At 32.8% G+C, this 14,503-nt stretch overlaps 1 protein-coding gene across 14 annotated transcripts in view; it reads right to left on the reverse strand.

Moving 5' to 3' along the window:
• Cep112 (centrosomal protein 112) overlaps nucleotides 1-14,503 on the reverse strand; it is a 607,347-nt gene that overhangs the window by 332,089 nt on the left and 260,755 nt on the right. For all 14 annotated transcript variants that reach the window (XR_010045020.1, XM_063241684.1, XM_063241681.1 and 11 more), the window contains one exon: nucleotides 12,815-12,997. Coding sequence is in view for 13 of the 14 variants with exons in the window: in XM_063241684.1 (XP_063097754.1) it covers nucleotides 12,815-12,997 (183 nt within the window). In the remaining variant the exon portion in view is untranslated. The remainder of the gene's footprint in view (nucleotides 1-12,814; nucleotides 12,998-14,503) is intronic.

A 14,503-nucleotide genomic window follows, 5' to 3' on the forward strand; every position in this document is an offset into this window, starting at 1 on the left:
AGAACACTTGCCTAGCATGCACAGGGCCCAGAACACAATACTCTTCTGAAAAAATGAAAACTCAAAACATTTTCCAAATTAAATTCTCACAACAATCATTATTTCTAATGGTGAAGAGGATCTATCTTTTGAACACTAGTTTCATATTTCTACTTCTTCAAGTGGCACCAACATCTCAATGTCTTGTGGCACCAAAGCCACAGGTCTGGATCCTGCCATTCTTCCTCAGTGCCCTAACAGTTTTCTCTCCTGTCACTGCCTTTGCTAGAACCTTCATCATCTCTCTAGAAAGACTCTGATTAGCACTCAGCCTTAATCTCACAGCCACAGTGACCATCAGTGCCTGGTACAAAGTAGGCAGTGAAAAATCTTAATGGAGCCGGCTGGTGTGGTGTATGCCTATAAACCTAGCCCTCTAAAAACCTGAGGCAGGAGGATTACAAATTTAAGCCCAGCCTGGCCAATTTAGCAACTTAGCAAGATCTTGACTCAAGAAATTAAAAAATGAGGCTGGACATGTAGCTCAATATGGAAAAAAATCTTAATAGAATAAAATAATCAAATAGATATTACAGCAAAATTCCACTTACAAATTCCTGCCTAGATAGACAAATTTACTTAAATTATAAATTTGAATTATATATCATTTGAAGAGTCATGAAATTTTAAAATCAGTTTCAATATCCATCTAGAACAAAGAAATTTTCAAAGAGCTATCAACATAGTTAAATAAGTACCATGCATTATTTTTTAAAGAAGTACTGCTATGATGACAATAGATGGCGATTTTTTATTGCATATTACTAGGAAGAGTTATAAAGGTGAAAGAACAAGAGTACATTTCCATGGTTTGCCCAAGTCTGAAACACTGTTTGCACAGTTGTATTGACATTAATAGAGACGCTGAGAACACACAGTACCTCTTGAACTCATGGTTTTTGTCTAGTGACAGCTTCAGCAGCCATCTTTGAATAACTGGAAATTAAAGTTTTCAACCCTCCCACTCTACTTCTCCTGCTGCATGTGCCAACATCTGGCCATTTGGAGTTATCTATAGTTTCGCCAACAAGTGAACGTAACATTTACATTTCAAACAATTAGCTTTACAAAAAACAGTGAACATATTCATTTTGTGTGTTAATAAGAACATTAACAAATACAGATTTAAGAATAAAAGATAAGTTAATTACTAATCTCACTTTAGTCTTCTCAAAGAATTGGAACTTACAAGTCTTGCCTCTATTAAATTTCCCTATTCTGAGTTGCTAGGCCAAACCAGACTGTTGGTTCCTGGTTTAATAAAAGCTTCTCTGCCACAGAGTCATGGTGCTAATAGGAGGAACAGTTTCTAACCAAACTGATGCTAGATTGCAGCTGTGCCACAAATAAGGAAAAAGAGCCCTAGATTCAGGCCGCATTATGCAAAAAGTCTCATTCTCAGAAGATATTATTAATTCACATTCAAATATTATTAACACCTTCAGGTCTTGACCTCAGATCTATGCAAAACAAATTCAAATGAATTTTCAAACCCAGAAATCTAATTTTGTATCATTTATTTCTGATTTCTTGTGATCTTTAATCTTTCAGTACACAAATATCCAAAAGGATATCCAAGAGGGCAAAAATAAATTAAAATAATTATTAGGACAAATAAAGAATTTTTTCCATTGAATTTTAACATCAGTTTCAAACAAAATATATTATCTCAAGTTTCACAGTAATCCACCAATTGCAATACTGTGGGGTTCAATTAGGTCAATTTTCATCATTTAAAGTTTCCACTTAACAATAATATTTTTCAAACATTTTCTGTACACAAATATTAAAGCAGTTGAAAAACAGACTATTATTCTCATGTAATGTGTTGCTGTCCTCTTTAGGAATTTAAGGTCTCCTTAACACCAATTTCTGTAATTTTTGCTGTGAAAATGTTCAGGTGTTAAATATCATTCCTATCATGCAACTAGGCATGATTCCAATTAGTCCTCAATGGAAGACAAAATGACAGCTTAATAAGCTTCAATTTGCCAACTCTTTGAACACTTGATGATATCATCATTTTGCCAATCATTTCTTGAACTCTGGCTTCAGCTTCTCTCTCACAAAGAATCACCTCAACTATTCAAATGAATACATCAGGGATGTTTCTTACAGAACTGAGTGGGCCAGAGAGGCCAAAATGGTTTTTTGAAGACATCAAGGAAGAGGAGTTATGCATCCAATATCTCCTCAAAGATAAATTTTCTACCCACCTTCTCAGAGACTTTACGGAAAGGCAGTAGATGTTAGAAGAAGAAGGAACAGCAATACATTAGAAGTAACTAGAAGCATTTTCTCTGTAAAAAGGAGATGACAGCATATAGAATAATGGCTAATTTTTTAAAAAAAATAAGTGTTTAGTTTTTAAAATTCATCTTAAATTTTTAAAAATTTGGACCAAAATGATTATATAATTAACTCGAAACTGTTGTCTTGAGATATCTAAAAGAAATTCACTTTTTAATTGTTTCTTGTATTTCTTTGGGAATAATCTCCATGTGTGAACTTACTAAACCACGTTTGATCTCATTTCTATAAGTTTTAAGTAGGTTTTATCACATGAAATCAAAATTATGATTTTTTTCCAAGACTATGGTTTGTCTTTTAACTCTGTTTTTGGTATCTTTTAACTAGTTGCCATACAGATGAAGAATATATATCTAGAACATATAAAGAATTAAAAAAAATAAGATCCCCAAATTTAAAGACCCAATTCAAAAATATGCAGCTGAGATGAATACACACTTCTCAGATGAACAAATACAAACAGCAAATATGAAAAAGATGTTCAATATCACTCATTATTAGACAGATGTAAATCAAAACAACATTAAGATTCCATCTCACTCCCAAAAGAATGGTATCATCAACAAATCAACCAATAACAAATACTAGAAGGGGTGCAGGAAAAAAGAAACCTTCTCTATTGTTAGCGGGAGTGTGGGCAGGTACAACTGTGTGGAAACCAGTATGGAAATTCCTTAAAACTAAGAATAGAGGTCCCATTTGATCCAGTTATTCCCCTTCTTGATATCTTCCCAGAAAAATTATAAACATCACACCACAGCAATATATGTGCACTCTTATTTATAGCAGCAGCTTGAAATACCTAAATGTTGGAAACAATCCCAATGCCCATTAACCCAGGAATGGATAAAGATGTGGGTTTTTTTTATATAATGGAGCACTATTCTGCCATAAAAAGGACAAATCTGAGACATTTCGAAATAAATGGATGTAACCTGATACCATACCCTTAAGTGAAATAAATCAGACTCACGTGTAAAATGCAGCATTTTCTCCCTGGTATGAGAAACTGAAAGAGTAAATAAGGACCAAAATATATACTATATATTGTGAAATGGGAAGAAATTGTTCAAAAGGAAAGAAGTGGGGCAAGGGGAAAAGGAAGGAAAGGGAAAGGAAAAAAACAATTTAAAAAGGACAAAAAGAAGGGTGTCTTAAGTTACTTTTTTCTCGTTGTTGGGACAAAGTACCTGACACCCAAAATGAAGGAAGGAAAGATTTATTTCTTACAGTTCTTGGAGGTTTCAGTCCATACTCAGTTGGCTCCAAGTTAGGGGGGCATGGTGGGGCCACAGTTCACGGCAGCTGCAAACAGCAAGGCACAAACCCCAAGAAAGAGAGATGCAGCTTCCTCTCGCCATTATATCATATCCTGGCTCCACCCCTAGGCGGGTGTAGCATTCACTACCACCATTCCAAGTGCTAGTCAATGAACCAATCACAAATGTATAATTGCATAAGGCTTGGGGAGCCACTGACTGATTGAAGGGAAGAGAGGGGATTAGGGCAAAAAGAGCAATCAAAATATACCACATATGGATATAAATTCCCTATGATGAATATTATCATTGTGCATCTAAATGTACTGATAAATTTAATTTTAAAAAATCTAAGATTTCTTCATGAAAAAATACTAATCTAAAATAATTTAGATTAAAAATTCATTCCACAAAACAAATGGATCATATGTAACAGTGAAATCACTATACTTATATAACATATCCATCTATCCTAAGCCATTCACAATAATGTACATGTTACAGGTACAAAACTGAGCTCTATGCAGCGTCTATAAAGACTGGTATGCTTCACTGATCTAAAAGTTTGACAGACATATCTTTTTATTTCAGTAATACTATGAAAACCAGAAGTAATCCCATTTATAAAACACATTCATTTTCCCATTTTATAAACTCTAAAAGTTAGGAAAGGAAATCTGTTCCCAAGTAAATATTAAGAAATGCATCCACAATACTGGATTTCAAGTTATACTATAAAGCTACAGTGATTACAAACAAAACATAAACAACAGCATGGTAGTGACACAAAAACTGACTTGTGGACCAACAGAATAAAGTAGAGAATGCACCAAAAATGCCAGGCATACTCAGACACCTGATCTTTGACAAAGGAACCAAAAACGCTTGCTGGAAGAAGATAGCATCTTTAACAAACAGTGCTGGAAAAATAAATTCAGATCCATATTTCTTACCACGTACTAAATTAAAAATACTGTAAAAATCTAAGTATTAAAACAGAAACACTTAACCTGCTGAAAGATAAAGTAGATACAACTTGAAGTCACAGACATAGGCAAGAACTTTTTGAAAAGAACCTGAATTTTATAAAAGTAATATCAGGAATCAACAAATGGATCATTTCAAATTAAAAAGCTTCTGCACATCAAAGGAAATAACCAACAGAGTGAGGAAAGAACCTACAGAATGGAAAAACTTCTGTCAGCTATACTTCTGACAAAGGATTAATATTTAGAATATACACAGAACTAACAAAATTAGAAGCCCCTCCCCAGAATAAAAGTCACAGTCAAAAAATGGGAACCTGAAATAAATGGACATTTCTCAGAGGAAGTAATACGAGTAGCCAATAAACACACAAATGCAAAGTAAAACACACTGAGATTTCATCTTACTCCAGAAAGAATAGCTATCATCAAGAAACCGAGTAATGATAAATTATGACAGGGCTTCAAGGAAAAGGGAACTCTTCTACATCGTTGGGAATGTAATTTAGTACAACCACTATGGAAATCAGTATAGAGATTCCTAAAAGAACTAAAACTAGAATTCCATTTTACCCAGCAATTTCCATTGTAGGTCTCTTCCCAAAAGAGTGAAAGACCATCATATTATAATGATACATTCACACTATGTTTACAGAGCACAACTGCAATAGCTAAATCTCGGAGGCAGCCTACATATACATCAATATATGATGTATAAAATTTGGTATTCACAAATGAGGGAATGCTACTCTGCTATATAAAAAGATACATCTGAGTCATTTGTAGGAAAATAAATGTACTTGACCCATAATGCTAACTGAAATAAATCAAATACACAAGCTTAAGAATCATATGGTTTCTCTTACATGAGAAGCCCAAAGTATAAATAAATCAAAGATAATAGTAAAGAGTAAGACAGGTCTTTGACAAACTGGAAGGGGTCTAAGGAGATGCTAGGACAAGGGAGACAGGTGAAGGAGATGTAAAAAGAATCAAGAAGTGTCATATGCATGTATCAACTACCCACAAGTAATGTATTCATTGTATATCACAAGTATTTACTAATAAAAAAATACATGTCTCTTCACAGTATTATTTATCACAGAAAGACAGCTACAGATCACTACCTCATGCTTGATTTGGATTTACGTAATCTGAGTTAAGAGTATAAACACTTGAAATCTAGAAATACATTGACTATATGTACTTAAATACATTGAATTTATGTGGGATAACTGCAATGGAGAGATAATGTTCTGCTAAATATGCAGGTATGGGAAACAGAGAACTTTAACAAGTACTAACTAGTCCCACCACTAGTTATATAACCATGGCATATTATTTATTTATTTTTATTCTTTTTCCATCAATATAATGGGTTATCCTCTGACCAAGATAGGAAGGTCAAAACAGAATTTTCAGATAGTAAATTTCATCCTTATAGATACCTAACAGTTGTATGATTTATTGCAATACGAACACTTTGCACAAAGTTAGTACATACAAGGCACATGATAAATATTAGTTGTTGTTTCTGCTGTTAAATATACACAAAGATAATAATTCATTTTCATTCTAAGAAGCTAGTTACTAAAACTGGAAATCATTATTCAATTATGACTTTGCAGCAACATGAAGTATGGTAAGTCATTGAAAGCAATGCAAATTACTATTGCTCTGAGAATCTCAGCATGGGATTCAGAGTACCAGTACCTCTTTCCCATGGTAGACAAATATTTAACAAATATATAACCCTCCTTTTGTTTTTGTTGTTGTTGTTTTTGCCATGCCCAAGTATTTTTAAAAATCGTAAAACAAGTATTTTTTGGAGGAGTCCATGATATAAAGGAAGGAACATTAAATTGAGATTAAGAAGCAAGTCTTACTTTGCTGGTTCTGTGACCTTGCACAGAGAGTGCCTTTGAACGGAGGTTCCTTATATGTAAATTTAAAGCAATTGAATGTGGTCATCGTGTTATGACTATACTATTGTTAGATACTTATGATATTTTATATGATTAAAACTTTCCTATCTGGGAGAACAAACTAAATAAATGACTGCTTGTTCCTTGCAGAAACTACACAGTGATTACATTATACTCTGTATTTAAAGTAGCTCCAGCATTTAATTATCTCTTTTTCAAGAAAAATTTTAATATTTCTACAGAAATTAGACTGAGAACAAACACAAATTTTAAAGCAATCGTTAGTTAATACAGAGTTGTAATTCAAAGGGAATACTTAGTATGTTATTATTTAGAATGTTTGCCTTTAAAGGAATATTCTTTATCTAAAAGTGGACCACATACCATGAAATATAGTTTCCATGGTAACCATCACATTTAAAAAATATGCACAGGACTCTAGATACATTGCAATGTATAATATTTCTACAACTGGATCATTCTTATAGAAAGAAATTGTCTTATTTCAATCTGTATTTTCCCTTTTCAAACTTAATTTTCCCTGTAATGAAGACCAAAAGGCAGTACTTATAATACTTTAAACATATATATATTTACTATTTTTGTGTTTGTAAGATAAAAATTATTATAGAATTTTGGAATCATAATGAAAAAGAAAGCTAATGCCCTACAAAAAATGTAGGCTTTATTTGAAATTATACTTTATTTGAAATTTGGCCTATATTTTGGCCTAATTAAGCACATGAAAATTAGAATTCTTACACATAAAAGTTTATATAACAATATATAAATAATACAAAACATATCATCAAACTCACTTGTAATATTATTAGACATCCAACAGTGGTTACTAATAAAATAAGATCTCCCCATCATTTATCTCTTGCAAAATATGAGAAGGATTCTTGATCCCTGTATTTGGAAACTGTGATTTGGTACCACAAAAATACAGTATTTCTTCACAGCGTTTTAAAAGGACCCAATTTGGAAAGCCTTTATATTTTAAATGTATACAGAAAGTCTTGTAAATATTGTCAATAGACAACACTGTAAAAATGTCATCTAAAGAAAATAAATAAAATTATATGTGGTTTTACCAAAGGTCCATCCAAAAAAAATCTTATTTTCTTTTCACAAAGTAAAAATAAAATGTTAAAAAATTTCCCAACAACCTTCTATTGCCTAGACATTAAACTTAGTACCCTGGAGCAAAACCTATGTAATACTTAGAACACACTTAATCCCATTCCATCCTCCCTCTAATACAATAACCAGGTACATCAGAGGAGAAGTATCACAGTGTGATGTGCACACAGCAGGAGCACCAGGAAAGCACACAGAAAGCATTCTGCTGTGACTGTGAGTGCCACTGGGGGGAAAAAGGGAACAAAAGGCAGGGTGCCATTAACAATGATAGTCTCATTGGATTGTGTGAAAATGCAGTTTACACAACTTTGTTTTTTTCCAAGCAATTCCAGTTCAGTGTGACTCAAAGAAATAAAAATCTTTACTACTTCAGAACACACTGAATGATATTAATGAATAAATATGGATGATGAAATACTTTTTTGGCTAGGCATGTAAGCTATGAACCACTTTAGTACAAAAATCTTTTATCCTGGAAAGAATTACCATTTTTTTATTTCTTGTAGGTTTTACAGTGTATATCCAGAGTAAAGACACTTTGATGCAACAGAATAACAAAATCAGAAGTTATTATTAGGGTATTACCTTTTAAATTGCTTCTGATAGACATTTTTTAAGGGTTCCAGATTCCAGACACAGCGATAAAACGACAGTACTAGAATTCAGCAGGTGTGGACCTTAAAAAGTACTTTCTTATGATTTATACCATCTAAAAAGTTAAATCCCAAAAAGAACTTTTCCCAGTATTGGATATGGAACACAGGGCATGTAATAGGCAAGTATTCTATAACTGAGGTACACCTTGAACCCACGCCCTGTTTTCTGATTTTTTAAGATATTTTCAATAACGTTTTAAATGAAATTTTGGTATATTAAGTTTGCTAATTATATTTTCTGAAAACCTTTAGCGAATCTAAGCTTTTCTTAGCTTTTATTTGCAAATGTTGGTAATTACATACTGAAAATATCATGAGTTACAGGTATATTTCGTCCCATGCAAGTTTTTTTCAGAACTTAAAGCTAAGAAAAAAGCTATTTCTTTCATTGGGTTGGTAGTATCACACAATTAATCATGTTTCCTTCTTTGCTGTGGTTTATAGGCAAACTGAGAGATAAAAGTTGTCCCTAAGTATAGCAAGTATCCATTTCTAATGTGGCTAGTATCTATTGCTTCATTATGACTTTCAGTTATATTTAAGTATATGTTTATTTTAAAATGCTGCCTTAAATCTCTGCTGAAAATAGGAGGTATATAATGAAACTAAAATGAAGTGCTTTCATTATAAATATGCTACAAAGATCATGCACATATGTAGGTATGTTCAGACTATTTAATTTGCCCTTTGAGATATTAGTCTTTGAAGAATAACAGCATGTTTAATCAGTAATGTGTACATATACACAGTTTATAAATCAGTTTCCATCTTGTGCACATATTTGAAAATTCATGGAAATAAGGTATTTTTTTAAAATATAATTATTAAATTACAAATTGGGGAAAATTTTTTAAAATAGAGGACAGTACAAATTTAGAATAAGTGATATGCTCAGCTTCTTACTGCAAATCAACATAGCAAAATAAAAATCCGTCCACTTACTAAGCTAAAACTGTTTAATCATGATTACAATCATGATTCCCATCTTAAGAGATCAAAGACATTTAGATGCCAATGTTACAGAAAATTTTAACATAACTTCAGACATCACTGATAACCTTCAAGGATGCTATATTTAATTTTTTTGATACTGAGAGTGGTTACAGGTGCTGCCAGGTCTCCTGACTTCTTGATCTATGTATACTGCAACAGGTCACAAAGCTATGCTAAAATGGTGGCATCTGGGTGGATCACAAAGGTTCTATGTAAAAGCCTAAAAGCATTTACATATGCATCACTGATTTATAACAAACATAAAAGATTAAGCAATTTCTAAATAGGTCCTAAAAGAATAACTGAGTGATCAAGGAAACTATGCTCTTTTTAAATTCCAATTCAAAAGGATAAAGTATAGATATTCTTTCATTATATTACAGTGCAGAAATAAAACAAGATTACGTATAGATCTTTCATGTTAAAAGAAACTAAGGTGATTTTCATAAATTTTCTTTATATTAACATGACTGACTCAATCATTTTCCAAAATAATTTTAACAAGAGGGTCCTGGTAAGTAAGAAATATTTGACAATAAGTTATGAATTTCTGTATGCTTTGGTTTCTGCTGACCTGGATGCCTTTTCTTAAACATCATGATGTTAGTAGATGCAACACTGAATATCTTATATGAGGATGATAAAAATCAAATTTGAATTTTTACCAAAGTATCAAAAAATAATATATTTTGTCACTGAAAACCAAAGCATAAGGACAAAAACATCATACACATAGTATAAATTAGCTAACTGCACCAAATAAAATGAGAAAAATGGTTAACTGTCCTTACTATAGCTCAGTTATTCTATAAAAAGAGGACTTAGTAGAAGAAAAACTAACCTGTAATAACTATAAAGTGTAGTCACCAAAGGGAGTTCCTAATTAACAGGATTGCCCTAATGTAGGTAACTACTATACCTAATAATTATTTTCTTATTAGCATATAATAAACTACATATTTGGAAGAATCCAAAAATAGATATTTCCAAATTATCCTCACTTAAGACCATGATTAAAGAGAAGCAACAAACAAAGCCATGGAATCCAATACAGATATTGCACCTTTTTTTGGTTAAGTATTTCAAATAGTCTTTTTCACAAAATGGCCTCCACTGCTACACTGGAACAGGCAAAAATGAACTGAAAAATCTCTCTGGAACTAAAATAAAAAATTTAGATAATCTAACATTTAAGACTAGTATGTTTGTCCTGCATCAAATAACATAGCAATTTTTTTTTTAAAAATGTTCTATTTCAAAAAGCATCCTCAGTTTGTTCTTTGGAAATTTGTGAATGGAATTCAATACACAGAAGCTGGTATAAATTAGATTGCATAGGTCCCAAGCATGAAAAGATATAGTTTGAAAATTCAGGATTGTATAGATTCCAAGCATAAAAAGCTATAGTCGGAAAATTCAGGACTTACCTGAAGAATTAATACTTCAGTGAACAACCAAAAATAAATATAAATTATTAGCATTTGACACACATAAGATTTTTTAAAAATATAACTCATTGATAAAGTTTTTAAAAAATGTATTCTTTAAAAACAAGATAGGTACAAAATACACAAAATTACCCACCCTCTTTTTGGCTAAATATGTGTTTAGGCTAAGTTTGCATTGCTTACTGGCATTCCCAAGACAGAAATTCCAATTAGTAAAACGTTCCAAGAAAGACACAAAATACAAGAAATATACTACAATGCAATAATTGAAGAGGTGAAATAGTCCTCCTACTTAATATTTCAATGAAGGGAAATTCAATTAATAACTATTATACCATGCCTGTGGCTTCATTATGTGTAATAATTTAAAATTTCTCTTTTGTTGTGATTGGATGAACCGCACCCTATATGGCAGATACGGCATAAGCAAAATCACAAAGGTTTCCCCTAAATTTGTGTCAATTTTCCATCACAGCATCAAAATAGAAAAAATATATGCAAATTAATGTATTTTATAGTATCCATTATTTGATTTTAATATACAAACAGATTCTATACTGACTCAGACCCAATATCCTCCTTATCATGGCAAGACAATGGTAGGGTTTAACATCATGTCTGAAGAAGAATGCTAAATTTGAAAATATTCTTAATAAATTATATAGTTAAGAATAAAAAGGGCAGCATTTATTATTTAAAGGCTCTAATGAGGCTGATGGCAAAAGTATAATACACGATGATTTAATTGGAATCACCTGACTATTCTGGTACCATGGCTACTACAATGACTACCTTTTTAGTTAGCAGACCACCACAAAGCAAACAAAATATTTTTCCAGTACATGTATATGATTAACAAAAAATCTGTTCTGGGCATATTCATATTGTACCAGTTATTCTCTGAAAGTAACAGACAAACCAAGGTCAGATGAAAAATAATTAGTAATTCCTATTCTTTGCCTATGGCCTCCCGCCCTTCACTCAAAAAATTAACATCTTATTTAATTAGTAGTATTTTTATGCTTAGGTAATTATAAGATTGTTTAAAGATATATCAGAGGATTTATGTTGTTGTTTGAAAATTATATCATTTTAGGAGGAAGAATAACCAGGGGAAGAGCTTATTTGTGGTGTGGCTAGTATGGTTAGATTTCAATGGGAAAAGGGGTATGAGAGGTATGTAGACCTAGCATATTATATGGTTCTATTAGAAAAGAAAATTATCTTTTTTATTATTATTAGTTTCTTCAAATTTTCCTTAATAAAATTTTACAGCACTCTCAAGAGGATACACTAAAGGCCCTAGGTTATACATACCCTAAAGAATGTATTGTACTACAAAGATACATACCCAATAAGATTTTTTTTCATCTGAAATTTATAAAGATAATTTTCCATGCTGACAGTGCACATTTCATCCATAAGTTTGAAGAGTCAAATGCTACCACAGCTGGGGGTTATTCTGCCAAATGGCTTCCAACAGGGACTACAGAGATGGAGGCTAGGAGGCATGTGTATGTGCATGCAGGAAAAAGCGACAGACCTGATGGGAAATAGCCCTTCTCTGGAGTCATTTTTATTAATTATCATCTGAGTGATCTAATCAAATACAGAGTCTCAAGAAAAAAAAGCAACATTAGGAAGGAAAAGCAAATATTAAAACAGCTGCCTGATTACCTACAGAGATTAAAACAAAAAGCAAGGAGTGAGGCTGATATATTTCTTAGGGATTTTCTAAGGCTGAGGGGAGGGGTAAGGGGCAGATACCTTAAAAAAACATCATGAAAGGAACTGAGACAAGATTATAAAAAAGGGGCCAAGTTATAGCGCGCCATGGGATTTTTAATCTTGGCTACCTGTGGTTTCTGTACTTAAAGCCTTATTCATCCCCCAAACGGGGGTGGGGGTGGAGAAAACAAAAAAAAAATCACATTTATATGTCAGTTTTGCAAATGATCAAACAGCGTGCATCAATAAGAATAATAAGAAAACATTAAACGCTGATGACTTTTAAAATTAGATACCCATTTATCAAATATTATTGATAATTACCTGTGCATCTCGTTTCTTGAACTCTTGAATTTGATTTTCGTGCTCCATATTGGCAGCGCGAAGCTGTTTCTCCAGGTTTTCAATTTCCCGTTCATGGTCTCGGACTAGGCTATCCTTCTCTGCGTTATGCTGCTGTAATAGGTGCGTCTTCTCCTGTTCATGCTCCAGCTTCAGCTCTACTATCTGATTGGACAATGAGGAGGACAGTTCATCAACAGAACATCCTTGTCGTCATGACAACTCATGTACAGCTTAATTTTTCTCTAATTTGTCCAAGTTAAAATTTTTATTTTTGCGTCATTATTACCTCACCCTTGAAATACCTTTATTTGGTGGGGAAATATTATTCACACCTCCTGATATGCAAAACGCTTCGTCATATTCAGAAAATCCTTTTGCAATCTGTTGACACAAATGTCTGAACATTGAAAAAAATATGTTGAATGCTAGGTATTTCCTCACCAAGAATTTGGGTATTACTGGTCAGCAATGGTTGTAAATGGTTAATAGTCAGTACGCTTTGCTTTTTTGCTTAAATACACACATGTAAAAAGCAGCAATCAGATCGGTCAGTTTTCTTTATGATTTTTAAATAAAAGATCTGAGCTAAATACGCATCTGGATTATTGTATATACAGTTGTCTTTTTAAAAATAAAACGATAAATTTCAAAGCTCTATTATCTCGTTGTCAGCTACGGTATACCAACATAAACAGATGTTATGTCTTCCAGAAGAGCACCTGCTGTGCTGCAAGCTTGCATCATGATTTCATAAAAAGCATTCTATTCTCAGGATCCTTTCCCAGTCCACTCCACACTGGAGACTGTGACCTTGGCCAGTCTTAGCCTCTCCCAGCTAGACTGAATGGCAGCCCGAGACCAAGGGCCTGGATGCCGCAGCTTTGATACTAATCCTCCCAGACTGTGCACAATGGCACCCTACCTGGCCTGCAAACTATAGCCAGCCAGGCTGTCTTTGAAGCAGGTGATGAATAGGGGACTGCAGGAAGCCAGCTTCCCCAGTGAACTCCAGGCCACACAGCTGTTAGAACAGTCACTTGGATTTTTCTTCAGTTTTGGTGGATTTCAGGGGGAAAACTGCTGTTATCTAGAATATGTTGTGTTATTTTCGGCGTGAGAATCCATCTTCAAAAAAGCTAACAGTAGGAGCCTGCTCCAAATCGATCTTGTTTCGTGCAGTGAATCACCAGACTACCTTATCTTAAAGCTATAGTATTCATTTATCCAAGCATGCACACTGCACTAAACTTCAGAAATTATTTTTCTTTGAAATTTGAAATTCTCAACCTCAATGTGCAAAACAAGAATGAAAACATAAATTAAAATTGCTTCAAAAGTTTTCAAAATGTTTTCTTATTGTAACATTTTGTAGGGAACTGGAAAATCAACACATTTCGAGCCATTCATAAATTTATCATGCTATTTAGAAGAAAGTAAACTATCTCCTGAACTTACATAGCTAATGAACACAAATAATGTACAAATAATATGGAAAATTTTTAAATTTTCATTTAAGACCAAAAATGTATTTTAAAGAATTTATTTAAAATTTAAGAGGTTTCCCCATATTTTTCTGTCACTGGCAAAATGTAGGAAAAAATTAGTACACAGTGTTTTTCTTAATATATACTAAAGTTTTCTTTGATCGTTTAAAATAAATGTGCCTGT

The sequence above is a fragment of the Cavia porcellus genome, unplaced genomic scaffold (genome assembly GCF_034190915.1).
Source record: "Cavia porcellus strain 051 isolate PalLab524CR breed Dunkin Hartley unplaced genomic scaffold, mCavPor4.1 scaffold_32, whole genome shotgun sequence".
Taxonomy (NCBI): Eukaryota; Metazoa; Chordata; class Mammalia; order Rodentia; family Caviidae; genus Cavia; species Cavia porcellus.